The sequence below is a fragment of the Lepidothrix coronata genome, unplaced genomic scaffold (genome assembly GCF_001604755.1).
Source record: "Lepidothrix coronata isolate B3197 unplaced genomic scaffold, Lepidothrix_coronata-1.0 Scaffold7, whole genome shotgun sequence".
NCBI classification, from domain to species: Eukaryota; Metazoa; Chordata; class Aves; order Passeriformes; family Pipridae; genus Lepidothrix; species Lepidothrix coronata.
This window is the reverse complement of record NW_016690187.1, coordinates 2918002-2933168: the sequence shown is the minus strand read 5'-3', so window position 1 is coordinate 2933168 and position 15167 is coordinate 2918002. Positions and strand designations below refer to the sequence as shown.

General features: G+C 36.1%; 1 protein-coding gene across 12 annotated transcripts in view; it reads left to right on the top strand.

The window, feature by feature from the left end:
- The window catches only part of FAM126B (family with sequence similarity 126 member B), a 54042-nt gene that overhangs the window by 23279 nt on the left and 15596 nt on the right, over positions 1–15167 (top strand). For 11 of the 12 annotated variants that reach the window (XM_017837276.1, XM_017837301.1, XM_017837247.1 and 8 more), the window contains 7 exons: positions 940–1041; positions 6710–6889; positions 8857–8937; positions 9531–9646; positions 10411–10506; positions 11395–11511; positions 12196–12283. In XM_017837276.1, the coding sequence (XP_017692765.1) occupies positions 940–1041; positions 6710–6889; positions 8857–8937; positions 9531–9646; positions 10411–10506; positions 11395–11511; positions 12196–12283 (780 nt within the window). The remainder of the gene's footprint in view (positions 1–939; positions 1042–6709; positions 6890–8856; positions 8938–9530; positions 9647–10410; positions 10507–11394; positions 11512–12195; positions 12284–15167) is intronic. The other variant, XM_017837320.1, reaches the window with a different exon arrangement.

Genomic DNA, 15167 nt, shown 5'->3' with positions numbered 1-15167 from the left:
TCTGTGTAATTGAGTCAGCTGGTACGTAAGCTACAATGCATATTTCTAATAGTAGTTTATTTTTGTTGCTGTTGTTTACTGTAGAGCAGAACACTGCTGTAGCAATAGGGTTTCTTAAAACATGTATTTTTGTGTAGGTTAAGCTGATGGAATTTAACTAACAGCTGGATGGTGCTGCCCAAATTTGTAATTGAAGAACTTTCTTATTTGAAAAAAAAAAAATTATAAATATTTGGAGTTTTAAAAAAAAAAACAACAAAGAAAAATATTTTATTTTTTTCCCCCTGTGGTCTGTGTAAAATTAATTGTTTTGTCTTGAAGAATCTGAACTATTTTTAAGGTATTAAACTATTTTGCATGTTGATAATTATGCTGAGTGAAATATAGCATAATGCATAAACAAGAAAACAGGATTTCATGACTGATATGAAATTAATCTGTTAATTAAATTATGAATTAGTAATTCCTCACATCACTGATGATAGTAAGTCATTACATGCTGTTGCTGGAAATTTGTGTAAGATCCAAGGATGCAAAATCCAAAGACATGGTTGCTTGGGGAAGAGTTGAAGCTGTCCATTTTGTATTATCCACACCTCGTAAAAAATAAGTTGAGTTGATTCCATAAGGTCTTTGAAAAGTGCCTGTTAAATACAGAATGTCAAGAAAGAGAGTCCACATATCAAATGAGAGCAAATGATTTTATGGAAGATGAATCTGAAACTACTTTGGGATTTAACCCTCAAAGTGGTTCTGTGCTCCCAAATGTTATTTGTATGGAGAAGAACTTGTACTGAACAACTAGGTGGCAAGCCTGAAAATTTACTGAACTTCAGGATTTTTTTTTTTTTATGTTGGGATGAGACTTAATCCTTTTGTGGAGATCTTATGTACTTGAAAAAATTTATTTGTCAGGGTAACCTTTTTTTTTTTCTTTAGGCATTACCTGAATCACAAATTTCCAGCTATGCAGCTACATTGCACCGAAAAAAACCACTGGTACCAGCTCTTTATAAGGTCATTCAAGACCCAAATAATGAGGTAGGAGATTTTAAAAAAGATTTTTGTTCTTATTCTTATATCTTTCACCTCTTCAACTAAAATGAGAGTAATGGAGATGAAGCTTGTTTGATTCTCGTTTCTGCTGCAATTTGGTGTGTGTCAGCCCTCTTTTTATTCTCTTGGTTTTTTGAGTTATTTTAATGCATTTCTAGTAAGATGCAATCTCATCTGCTTCCAAAAATACAGTTTTCACTGTCTGCTAGATTTTCCTTGCCACAGCTGACTATTGTACTTTATTTGGCATGAGTTGTTCTTTGTGAGTTGTTTTTTTTTTTGGGGGGGGAGATATGTTTGGGGTTTTAACTTTGTGGTTTTTGGGGGGTTTTGAGGGTTTTTTTACTCATTGTTTTAGTTGTTCCCAGAAGCTACCTTTCAGTCATAACTGAGACAAAGTAGGCCATGCAGTGAAACTCAGCAAGACTTACGTGCTTTTTACCTGTTGGTTTATTACAGTGGAAGATGGAATCAATTTTTTAAATATTACTAAGATAACAAGATCTTCTTGTGCTTACACTAGTATCACTTTTGTGTTTACACTGCTGTAAACAAGAGCAGAGGCAGGGCCCCAAATTATAAATAGACACGATGAAAACTTACTTTACCCTTGTACATAATTCATCTTGGAAATGACATTAAACAGCTTTCCAACCCATTGGCTTCTGCTAGGAGCATTTCTGGGCAAGTGTGTGAAATACAACTTTTGAATAAATTGTGCAAGCATGCCATTCTCTGATGTGTAAACTACTTTAGATAAAACGCTTCAAAATATTTGATATATCATCCATGATCTTTTGTATAGTTATAAATAAAATGGGTAGTGTACACAGCAAGGAAGTTCTTTGTTTTTCTAAGCCCAGCTCAGCTGCTTTTGGAAGCTGAATGGTTGATTGAGCTTCAAGGAGGTTGCATAATGCTCATGCAATTCAAAAAAAAAAAAAAAAAAGGCTTCATAGCTGTCAGCTCCATTTCAGTATTATAAATAACCTGCATAGTGACCTTTTTCTTTGTACTGAAGCTACTGTTATTCTCTCTCCAACCCGAAGCCACCATTGCTGCTATGTATTTGTGTGTGTGTGTACTCCTGAAAATGTAAAAGCTTTCCTTTGCTTTGAGAATAAGCATTTATTTTTTTTAATATGCAAAGAACCAGACCTGCAAAAAGAGTATCTTCTTAGGGGTGTGACAGTAATTTTAAGTTATTGCTCACTGATGTTTCTCAAATATTACTCTTTGGAACAGCTGCTGCTGTTTGGGCCTGATTCTGATATCAGGTATAACATAAGCAATCCCAGACCCAAAGATGTCTAACTTCAGGTTCTACTTGTTAAGGCAGTATCTATTTCCTGGTTGCACTTCTTCCAGGCTTATTTGTGTGTAAGGAATGTAACTATAGTAAATTCATTACTTTGCATAATTCTGTAGTAACATTGGCTCTAAGCAAGAGGTTTTTTAAATATGCTTTTCAGGGCATTATTTGTTAGAAGGATAATTGATTGCTTATGGAGATGAAGCTTATGTAGTAGACTATTATCAAAATGTATTTGCTGGATTCTTAAACTTGATGGACAAGTAATTTTTTTAGTACAACTTAATTATGAAGTTGACCTATTTTTAAAACTTCCTGAAAGTGGCAAACTGTTTAGGGGAAACTTGAATTTTTCTAGAATCACAATTCTATCTTGATAAGACCAGGTTTATTAATGTAACATGGAACCAGCCTGTTTAGGAACCAAAAAACTGAGGTGTTTCTCTTTTTGGACAACTGTCTACCAATTTGAGAGCTATCAAATGAAGGCAAACATATTGTCAAGTTAAATACAGTTGTTACTGTTTGCCTTTTATGAGATGCCCTGACTTTTTTAAATATGGGAAAGATAATGACTGGAACAGAAACTTATATAAAAATTAGAGGGTGATCTCGCTCACAAACAGCTTATTTAACTGAATAATGTATTGGGTTTTGCATGATATTTGAACTTAAAAGTGAAGTAGTTTTGAAGTACTGTTTTTTAGATAGTTCAGTAATTTTTGGAGTTGGTTAGTGGCTGTAGACATACTCTATGGATGTCAAGTTAATGCTCTACTGCAATTTAAACATCGAATATTCATGTGAGGCTAATTAGGTTTAACTTGAGAGGGCAGCCATGAAACAGAATAACATCACCTTTGCAATGCCAAGCACTCCCAGACCCACTACACTTCAAATAATAAATGTTTTCACTCGTTATATGATAGTTCAGCCTAAAATGAGCACATTATTTTCTACCACAGTTGAATTTTTCAAAAGTGTAAGCATTTCCGGTATTTGTCATGCATTTTATAATACAGTGTATTTAACTTCAAGATATGACTCTTAAGATTTGGCCAACTTATGAAGAAGCCAAACTAAAAGTATTCATCAGTTTACTTAAAATATGACTGGTTTGCATCTCTGTGAGGTGTAAATTAGATCATTCTCTTCTGCTGCATATTTAAGCCAGTAAAAGTTCATTTCTTTTTGTTATGCTGATTGCTGTTTATGCTAATAGGAAAGATCTTTTAATTGTAAGTCTTTAGTTTGTCAGGAAAGAGATAGGAGTATAAGAGATTTTGTACTCTGGATTTGTGTGCTGACTGCTGTGCTACTCAGTTTGCTTTGACTTTGGACTGAAAGATCTTTGGAATTAAATTGTGTGCCAGTTCACGTATACACCCACTACTGATGACAAAAGCTCAATTTCCTCTGTTTATCCCGTGCCTTCTCAGTATTTATATTCAGAGAATTAATTGGAAGAGGCTGGCTCTTTGAAAAGCCAGATAACTATGAGGCAAGGAAAACATCTGTTCTTTCTTACTTGTGTCAAGTTTTACATTTCCAGGTGGGAGACTGTCCTACTATACTTGAATAGGAAAATCTTGGGTGTTCATGCTTTTGAAAATATTTGTGTTGTAGCATCTTTGCGATGGCAGACTAATTTTATAAAATTTTCATTTGAAAGTAGTTAGAATAAACTCAATAACTGCTCTGGTCGAGTCTCATCTGACTTAAGCTAAAATAAATTTTTCTTTTCTGTGTTTTTAATGGGACTTGGATTAGACTGGCTAATTTCAAATAGAAAAGAGCTTTAGGCTGCTGTCATCTCTAATCTAATAGAAGTACTATTTATAGCATTGCCTCTGTATATATCTGGTTTCAGATAATAGTTTTTAGCTTTTCATGCACTTGTCATCTCCCTGCAGATGTGCTTGTATGTATTGTTTTCAGGGATTTCTTTTTCTTCTTTACGCTAGCTTCCTGATCATATTGTTTTTTAAAGAAAATCTAGAAATTCATTCTAGTAATGTCTGAATTATTTGTTAACCACTTCTTAAATTTGAACATCTGAAATGTGCTAGACCTTTCATAAAACACGGATACAGCTCTGTCTCTGAGGATTTGAACATTTACTGTAACAATTATTTTGTCACTTTTAGATAGGAGTTTCTACTAAGTAAATATTAGTTAAGAAAGGATATACTTCTGCCTCTTTTGAACATAAAGTCCTATGTATGTATGAATACTGGAATAAATATAGTAGCTAAAATAATATATGCTCAACTTGATAGAGAAAGCTGTATCACTTTTTTCCTTAAAATGACTGCAACAGAAGATTTACAGACATCTAATTTCATTTAGATCCCAAAACAAAAATTGTTGAGTTATTTTATATATATATGACTTGTAAAAATCTATGTGTTCCAGATGACTGGACTTCTCTCACTCTGTGTCAACATTGTCACTGACAGCTTTCTTCCCTCCCTCTCTTGTAGAGTCTCTATTTGCTTCTGTTGTAAAAGCTTAGAGTAGCAAGTCTGTCAGTCAGAAGCCTTGTTACACAAGGTACTTACACCAGAGTATTGTTTAAGAGATTTCTCTGACAGCTAAGTTTTATTTGACGTCAGTGTCCTGTTGTGGCTTATGTAATCAGTGGTTTAAGATGGTAAGCTTCACTGACCACAGTGCTGTGTGTTAGAAATGAAACTGCTGTGGTCATTTCTGCTGATGAATGAAACTGCTTCCTGGGTGATGCTCTCTTAAGGCAGCTGTCTCCATAGACGGTTCTGTCAGATGTATGTTTTGTTTGTGATATACCAGTGTCCAATATCCAAGTCTAAATATGTGTATGTGAAATTGTACATTCATACAGATTTACGGCATTGCACATTTATCAAACGTTCAAACTACTCACTTGCAGAAATGTCTGTCCCTCTGCTGTTAGCCAGGGACTTCCAAGTTTTTTAAGACGATGGATGATTCACAACAAACCCCAGAAGTACATCTTTTTACAGCATAGCAAGAGAGTGACAGTCAATTCCACAGGAAATTCTGGGTACTAAAATTATGATGAATAGACAAATTAATGAAAAAAGAATGAATCAAAGTCCATGAAATATGCTGTTCTGAAAGTCCTAAGGTGCATATCCCTGGGAGTGAAAGAGGAGTCATTTGTGCCTTATCTGATTTACTCTGCACTGGGTATTTCCTATTTATGCCTTTTTGTCTCACCAGTACATCTGCTACTGTGTTGGTCAAATGTAAGGTTTTTATTGCTCTAAAAACATGTATAATTTGATGTTTTTTATTTTATGTGTGTATGTATAAGCAAGCTGCATAAAGCATGTACTGTTAGAAAGAAGGCTTGTTGGAGATTCTGGCCTCTGTTTTCTGACTCTGTAACTCTTCTTTATATGAATATAGATGCTTTAGCTTACATGTATGCCTTTGTCTTTTTGGACACTGAATCCCATAAGTATTTTCCTTAGGTCATTCTATTTAATAGAATGCAATGTTAGATAATGGTCACAAACCTTACAAAAATTTGTCTCGGAAATTTTTAAATTTTGGGAGGGATTTCTCCCCCCCCTATCCCCGCAGTTTTTGGTTTTAGTATTAAACCTTGATTAGGTGTGGGAAAAGATGAGACCGTTTGACATTCATTAACAATGCCATGGATGCATCTTGACTATTGGTTTGGCATTGTAGACTCTTAAAGTGGCAGGTTTATCTTGTGCTTATATCACACTGACTTGATAGGGGCTTTTTTTGATTCTTGTACTAAACCTGAAGTGCAACTCAAGATGGAAATGCAGTTTTGCATTGTAATAAACATATGCACACTTGTTGGGTTTGAGACTAAAAAGCTGTAGGTAAGAAATCAATTTGTATTTCTGTCAATGGTCTTATCATTAGCAGCTAATCTTTAACCTTTATACTTTTATAGACCTTACAACTGCACTACTAAAGTTTTACGGTGCACATAGTTGAAGCCACGTGTCTGTCACACGCCATAGATTAGTACCTGTATAGAAAATAAATCTCATACTGACAGCCCTAGAGAATAATCTTCTGAAAGCACACATGGTAGTGGCTGCAGTAAAGCCACATTGCCCAGTACTGCATACCAGTTCCCCTGAGCCCTGTCCTTATGGATCTCCTTAAAAGGAATGCAGATACCATTTTGATTCACTCACATCGAGGAATTTTTACAGATACCATTTTGATTCACTCACATCAAGGAATTTTTACTAGCTGTGGTGGCTATATGGTGTAGCCCCTACATTTGCTATTTCACTCTCCCTTATTAGAGAAGCCTACCAGTAAGTCATTAGCTTTTTTGCCTTTCCACAGCTCCTGGAGCCTGTTTGCCACCAGCTCTTTGAACTTTATCGTAGCTCTGAAGTTCGGCTCAAGAGATTCACACTGCAGTTTTTGCCAGAGCTGATCTGGGTATATCTGCGTCTCACTGCCAGCAGGGACAGACAGAGTAATGGTTGCATTGAAGCATTGCTGCTTGGCATTTACAACTTGGTAAGTGAGATGAGTGGGGATGGGTGAGGAAGGCTTTAAGTTTTGCATCACTGACCACTGGGAATAAAGTAAATTATTGTAACAACATCTTTAAAATTAAAATACACTTAAATGAAAGCATATTTAATATAGAGAAAAAGATAATGTAATGAAGGTTTAGTAAGGATGTGTTTGCAAAAATACTTTTTATATTTTATAGTTATCTCTTATGGGAAAAACATTTTTGCTGAAAAGGATCACCTCGTAGGCTTTCTCGAACTGTTATACTCTTGTGTTTGTCAGGAAATAGGTAGCCCTCCTTAATGTTCCGAAATACAGCTTTCTATGATTGTCAGGCTGATAATGTTTGATAAGTATTCATGTGTCACTTCCCACACTCTCCCACTTACTCTGAATGAGTCTTTAAGGGTAATTTGAAGGTGAAACCACTCTGCGTGCACTTAGATACATACATGTGTACATTTGAGTCAGAGTCTTGAGGGGAACTGTGGTTTTAAGAATAAGTAAAAATAACAATAAATTATTAAATTTGGCTGTTGGATGTAAAAATAGTGTTTTATATTCTTATCTTAACCTGGAAATGTTTACTTTTGTAGTGTTATAAGGCTGTTTGATAAATTCAGCAATACTGCCACAATAGGCATTCTCTAATGGGAATTTCTGTGTTACAGCACCTTAAAACATACTCTACTGAAAAATAGTTCTTCCCTGTGCTATCATTGTAAACTGCTCCTTTAAATTGTGTATTATATTTCTACACATGATAAGACAGAGAACAGACAAACTGTGATTCTTAAAAATAAAATATATTATAGTTATGCATTTGTAGATCAGCTCTAACAACTGGAAGATCTAAATATTTTAGATTTATTCTGATACAAAAAAAGCACTGGAAACTGTTTGCTGATTTTTAGTACTGTTTATTGGATTGAAGTTGCATGTTTATCTTTTTGCCCATTTTCTCATGAAGGTTCCTCTGCAGTTCCTTTGCAAGTCATGTCAGTGATTCATATTTTTTAAGGACAGTAATTTCTCCATTCTCTCCAGTTTCAGGAAGAGACCTCAAAATGGACAATGGCTCCCGCTACTTTTTATCTTTAACGAAGTTGATATTTTTCTGCATATATACTGAGACCAAGGGAGTGAAGTTATTTTCTCAATACTTGGAAAATGAAAGATAGGGATAGATCTTTTGCATTCTGCTAAATTCTGTCAGCTGCCCTTCTGTTGTAATCCTTAAAGCCTGCTACAAGTACAGAGTTACCTCGGGCTAAATTTTCGCATAAGCTGGAATGACTGGAGCTTATTGTTTGAAAATTTGCTGTACAGAGTGCACAGGCACGATTTTAGACTCCTTTTTGGGGTAGTCTTATGTAATTGCTCTTAGTATATTTTCTTTAAAAACTGCTGGGTTTGCTTATGTAGTAGCCTAGCAACTATAAAATATGGCCAGTCTGAAAGCCTTTTGAGAGAACACTCTGTATTTCCTACTGATGGGATGCCTGAGGAAACTTTGCCAGTCCCCTTGATTTCACCTTTTCTCTGTGGTGCATTTATTATGAAATGCTGTCAGCAAGTGACTCATCAGCCCTCGTGTGTCAGTATCTTTTGGGCTTGAAGTTTAGCCTTGCTCCTCTATGCAATTCTGTTATAAATAAATGTTATAATGTAAAGGTGGGCTAGAAAAGCTTTTTTGTTCCTGTTTGTGTGTCTGAAGTCACACCAATCAAGGAGCCAGGGCTGGTTTTCTAAAGTGTTGCAGGCTGATTCCGCAGAGCAGTTTGTGATAGAGGTCTTTCCCACTTCTTAAATGTGTATGTAAATTTGCTGATATTCTGCAAATGCACAGAGTCCTTGAGGTGCTAATAGATCAGGACGTGTTTTTGAAATACCTTCTAAGAGTTGAAAGTTACTCCAAGTCCTATATCCTTAGTTCTGTTTGGGTTTTGGTCTTGTTTTTAATGCAGGAAATTGCTGACAAAGATGGAAACAACAAAGTTTTGTCTTTCACCATCCCTTCGTTATCTAAACCCTCAATATATCATGAGGTAAGAGAGCTGCTGTGGTAAATTAGAATTGGATCTATTAGAGGAATGAAAACTGGATCCATTTGATGCCGCAGGCTATTTTAGATGCATCTTGTTGCAGTATTTTACAATTAGTGTAATCAAATTCAATAGCATTAGTAGAAGAAAAGGAATGTAAAGGTTGAAAAATCTTTGCTAACAGTGCCCATTTTAAACAAAGATTAGTGGTGTTGTAGTTGCGGCTGTAGTTAGTATATATGCTAGTATAAAAGTAGTGTTCCTTCTAGCTCCTTAATACAGTTAGAACTTGGAATTGTGTTTTTCTTTCTCTGCTGTTTTTGGACAAAAGTCTATGTGATTAGGACAACATTACTATAAATGGATATGTAAGAATCAAAGTTGAAAATTGCTCTCACCTCTCTATTGCTTGTAAGTGTGGATGCTGTTTATAATAACAAATTAGATAATGTTTTTAGATTTACTGTATTCTGGAATAATCTTCATTTTTACAGATAACAATATAATTGTGTCTTTTGCCTTGAGTGGTCAGGAGTTTTTTTGGGACCTTTTACTTATGCTTTGCTTTCCCCCCTCCTCCTACCACCTGCTTCTAGCCCTCTACTATTGGATCCATGGCTTTAACTGAAGGAGCACTAAGTCAGCATGATCTAATCAGAGTAGTTTACAGTGATCTTCATCCTCAAAGAGAAACCTTCACAGCCCAGAACCGGTAGGTGATGTACTCTAACATTTAATGTGCTTCACTAGGGAGGCAAGTCCTTAAACATTAAGACCAAATATATGTGATCAGTCCTTTCTCAGCATTAAGTGCTTGGAAACAAATCTAGAGAATAGTCTTGGTAATCTTGAGGTATAATGGTTTTTTTTCCTTTGTTTCGAATTTTTATGTTCTTCTACTAGTTAATTTAGAAAAGTAACTTCTCTGTCACTTCTGTGTAGGTAAGGAATATCTTTGGGTTTATGGCTGGCTATTCAGTTTTTCCTTGAGGTATAACAAAATTCAGCTTTGTATCTGAGGCTGTAACTTTTTTTTCCACAGGAAGAGGGGGAATGGAGCTAAGTGGATAGACGGAACTTGGGGTGAAAGAAATTGCCCTGATGTTTAGTGACTGCCAGCTTTACCTGTGTCTAAAGACAGCTCTGGGAAAACTGATAAAATAATTTTGAATGTGTTGCAGACATTTCCAGTTCTATAATTTTGTCCAAATATTATACCATATCCCATTTCCTTAGTAGTTCCTGTGTATGCTAATGGCTTTCAGTAATAATAATTTTAACTGTTTATAGTGACCTTTTGATAGCCTGTTTCAAGTTAATGAACAATGAAAGAGGGTTTAAGGATTTGTGTATTTACTTCTGATACTTTTTCCTGTGGGATATTTTTTGAGACTAAATTGTAGACTTTTTGGGTTAAATTTTGATGAAATATTAAGAATTTAAACTATGCAAGGTTTTGCTCTTATCTCTTTCTAGGTTTGAGGTGCTGAGCTTTCTTATGCTATGCTACAATTCTGCTATTGTCTATATGCCTGCTTCTTCTTACCAATCACTTTGTACGATGGGTTCCAGGTGAGACACTTGCCTTTGAAATAGTCTTTCAGGGTGCATCTAGGCTTCTAAATATTCATCCAGTAAAAAAAAGATGCTTTTTGATGGGAATGGATTAGTTCTTGGTATGCTTCCATCATTTTCACTTGAGTTATAGCTATGCTAAATGTGCCAAACACGTTGAATTTTCCTGCATCTGAAAATTAGATCTGTTCGTTGAGTAGAGAGGAGAGAGAACATTTTGTATGCAAGGGATTTCTGTTTTGGAAACAGTGCAGCAGTTACTATGTATTAGTGGCCATGCATTGCTTCCATGATGAAGATTCAAATAGTAAACTGAAAGAATAAATTATTCTGGTTTTTATGGAGGCAGTATATGGGAAGGCAGGCCCCGTTTTCAAGGGGCGGAAGTACTTTTTAGAAGGTACCTAAGAGCAATTCTCAAGAATATAGTATCTGTGTTATCTAACTTTAGGTAAAGGGTGATTGCATGCTGTCATCATACATTAGATGGGAGATGACATATTTCTCTTCTGTACCACTCAAATGTTTCCTTTAAAGAAAATTGGTTTCAGTTACTGAATTTTGGGGAGGGTCTTCTGCCTGGTGGCTGGCAGTAGAAAGCATCTTGCCACCCTCATTCCTTAGAAGCTGGTTGAAGAAAATGTTTTGAAGAAAACAAGTGGGGTTGATGGCTACGTGGGAAATAACACTGGATTATCAGCAAGCCACATCTCAGGGCACTGTTACAAAACTGCTGTAATGGTTAGGAAGGGAACATAAGAACCTTCTATGTTGTGTATTTATATTTTGAAAAATAAATCTGAAAATTAACTAAAATCTCTGTTATATAAAGACATTTTAGTCTTTGTGGAGTTAACACTTTCTTGTAATGTTGGGATTTTTCAGGCTGTGTGTGAGTGGATTTCCACGGCAGCATGAGAAACGCTGGAAAGAACCCTGTGGTAGAGTGGTATTAGACCCTGACTTCATGGTACAGCTGCTCACAGGTGTCTATTATGCCATGTAAGTGGATGGGGCTTTTTTCCCTAAAGAGAAAGGTCTGATTTTACGTGAATCAAAACAGAAGTGCCAGTTGTTTTATAATTGAAAAAAACAGTTAAACTCATAACACAAGTTTATAACTCGATGAGTGTATTTCCCGGTTCACTTCAGTGAACCGATGATTTCAAAATATTTTTGTGAGCACTGAATTAGGTGAGCAGTAGCTGCTAAAGAGAGTTAGGCTTCTGGTTTCATCTTTTCCCAAGTTCCCACTACCACTGGGTACCTTCTGTTCACAAGCATAATGAGCTCGGATGCCAAGATAAACTGATGAAATGCAGACCTCTAGGATATCAGTAGGATCTGAGGCAGCAAAAATCCATTTCTGGTGGAAATTCAGTTCTGCTAAGTAGCATTAACCTTTACATACTGACCCCATTTTTTTTTTATTTTATTTTTAATTTTGTCCTGAATATGGCATCAATTTTGTCATGCTTGGAGGTGACAGGGAACAGCTTTCTTGTTATACCAACAAGATTAATAAAAAAATGTTTTGTCTGCACTTTTAAAAGAAGTGACAGGGTTGGGGTGTACAAACAGTTGATGAATTTTCTATATAAGCAAAGAAGTTAAGGTCAGGATTTGGGCAGAAAAAAGACAAGTTTGTCTTCATAAGATGTGAAAGATATTTATCTTTACTTTTAGATATAATGGTCAGTGGGAACTTGGCCAAGAGGTATTGGAGGACATAATTTACAGAGCACAGCTTGAACTCTACTCACAGCCTCTGCTGGTAAGAAACAATCCATTGCAGTTTATGGGCTTGGTTCAGAGGAGTATGGATGTGTTTCTGAAGTGGACTGGTAATGAGAGCTTTTGTGGCCATTCACTGCAGTATCAAATGTGAGTGGTTGTTCAGCATAGCTGTTTATACCGTACTTCTTCTGCTTGAGTGGTGTTGGGATCTCCTGTTGGGATCTCTAGCTGAAAGCTAGAATTTTCTAATGTGTTACAGTTGGCTCAAAATGTTTATGTTGTTTTGGCATAAGCTACTGATGAGTGGTTCAAAGAAGCTTAACTGAATAATTATATGTCAAAGGGCAGTGGTTGCAAAAAAGGTGTTTTGTTTACTTGTAGACCTTCCTCATGGCTGAGAATAAGCTGTGTGGTTTAACTAATAACTCAGTAAAAACACCCAACAACAGAATAGAGCTGCACCTGAAAAGGAGCTTCATCTCCAGAGTCAATACCAGATTTTGTTTGATCAAAGTCACACAGATCTTAAACTTTACCTTCTTTAGAGGAGCAGCAATAAAATGGAGTAGTTCTTATTGCTTGGATTTGGGGTGGTTTTTTTTTTCAGTTTTCACTATACTTGCTGTTCTAATCATAAAAAGAGGGAAAATAAATGAGGAAAGTGGTGAAACTGTGCTGGGTGCAGGTGGATGGGATTGGGAAGGATGAGAAGGTTGACAGAAAGGAGGAATTTGTGTCACGTAGGAATGAAAAGTAAAAGAACAGGGAAAATTAGGGGAATAAAGTAAAATAGACTGCTGTTTCAGTTTCTGCATCAGAATTGTGGCTAGAAGCCTTTAGTTCTCCTCTGAACTAACAGTCATAAAATTTCATTGCTTTTTACATAACTGAAAAAGTGAATTGGTAAAAATCTATTTATGTGGCAATCTGAGATCACTCTTTCCTGAAATAAATTACAGAAAATTATTCTCTTGATAAATTAATATTGACTGTAAAGTTTATCTGCGGGCTTTCTGTCACTGCTGCATTTAAAATGGCTGGTATCCATTGAATTATTGTAATAGTTGGTTCCTTTTGGAAATGACGCATCACTCCATCAGATTGAAAGTTTTAAATTAAATATTGAACCTGCTGAATTGGGCTAACCTATCAAGGATTTAAAAGATGTGTAGGAGGATCTGGAACTGGACGATATGACAATTTTCAGTCTTCATTGTTCATTTTTAATCAATTTTTCCTTAGAGACAATTGTAAGAATCTTCTAATTGTACGAATCTTCTAGAATGTCTTTGGTTTTTTTCCAAAGCTCTTATTGCTTTTCAATCCAATTGTCTGGTGTTGATGACATCACGACATCATCAATTTTTACCCCTTCCCAATTGTCAGGTTTTTCCTGCATATGCACGCAGGTCTATCTGAGGAATTTTTCTTCTTAATACTCTGATCATTGCCTGCTTCCTCTTTTATTTTACTAAAATTTCTGAAAAGCAGCTTTACAAAATTGTCACTTCTACAAAATAATTGCTTGGATGTCCCTGCCCTCATGCTATATATTGAAGCAATTTGACTTTTTCAAAGATTGGAGCTCTTTCATCTCCTTTCGTTGTTCAGGAGAGGTGTATGATTTAGCAGCATTATAAAATTCTATATTTTAAACTTAAAACTACAAGCACTAAATAAAATATCGTCTGGGATGCTGCACAGGCAAAAGTTTCAAGTTCAGCTTCTGCCTAGGATTTCCTAATAGCAGCAAAATCTTTGAACTCCATTTAATATTTGCCCACATTATGGTTATTTTTAGATATCTCTACTGAAGGTATTTGTATAATTATGGGAATACCACTGGTAATCATTACAATGAGAGACATCGTGGTTCCTGTGTTTGAGTATGTCTCTTGGAGAAATATTTTTGACAGTATAGTAGATCCATGCTCTTACTTACATAGGCTTTTATTGTCTGGAGGAAAAAAAAAAAACAGACCCAACCAACCAGCGAATAACAACAAAGAATGCCAACTGGAACAGCTGCATCAGAAAGTTTGAAATACCTGTAATGTAGAAGTGGTCTTCTGCCACTGTTACCCAGAGACTGTACTGGAAAGGGCAGGAAGTAACACAGGGGAAAGACCTTTTCTGGGTAAACAAAAGTACCTCTGTTAACAAAACCCTGAGTATTGGTTTCATAGTCAGGAAACCTGGGAGTTTCTGCAGAGGCAAACTAATCATGAAGAGTCAGAATTACTACCAGCCTGTACCTGAGGAGTAGGCCAGTGCCAGTCAGTCTTTTCCTCTGAACTGAGGGTTCTGCACTCTTTTCAGACAGAAATCCCTGTCTTCTGAGCAGAGACACAAGAGGTTTCCTAGTTCAATACACAAGAATCGTGGATCAGCAAATCCCTACTGTGACAGCACCTTTATCTGGTGTGTTTTGTTGATGCACTTAACTGTTCTTGTTGAATGTTCTTTTGTTAGAGCTCCTTTCTGGTAGACAAGAGTGGATGTCTGGCCTGGAACCAACCCTCCTTTGTCATTGATGCAGACTTGGTTTGCCAAATCTGAATTGTGCTGTGTGTTTATTTTCCTGCCTTTCAGTGTTGGATTAGGCATAGTGAGCAAGTGTTTTTGCATCCTGCAAGATCATAGTTTTGACGGTTTTTTTGGTCTGATAAGGACTGTGACTCATTCAGAGTGGTTGTTTAGATTCTTTCAAAGATTTACTGTTGCACTGATTTTTATCTCCATATGGTTTTCTCAGACCCCAGAAGTACAATTTGTGCTGTTAGAAAAGGCCAGCTGTTAAGAGGTTTAACAAGCAGAAATGCTCTGTCACTTTTCTGGTTCTGTTACAGAAGCCTTTTGCTACCAGTTTTTAGATTGATCATCCCTCTGCCCCCCCATACTGATAAGGGTACCTATTCCAA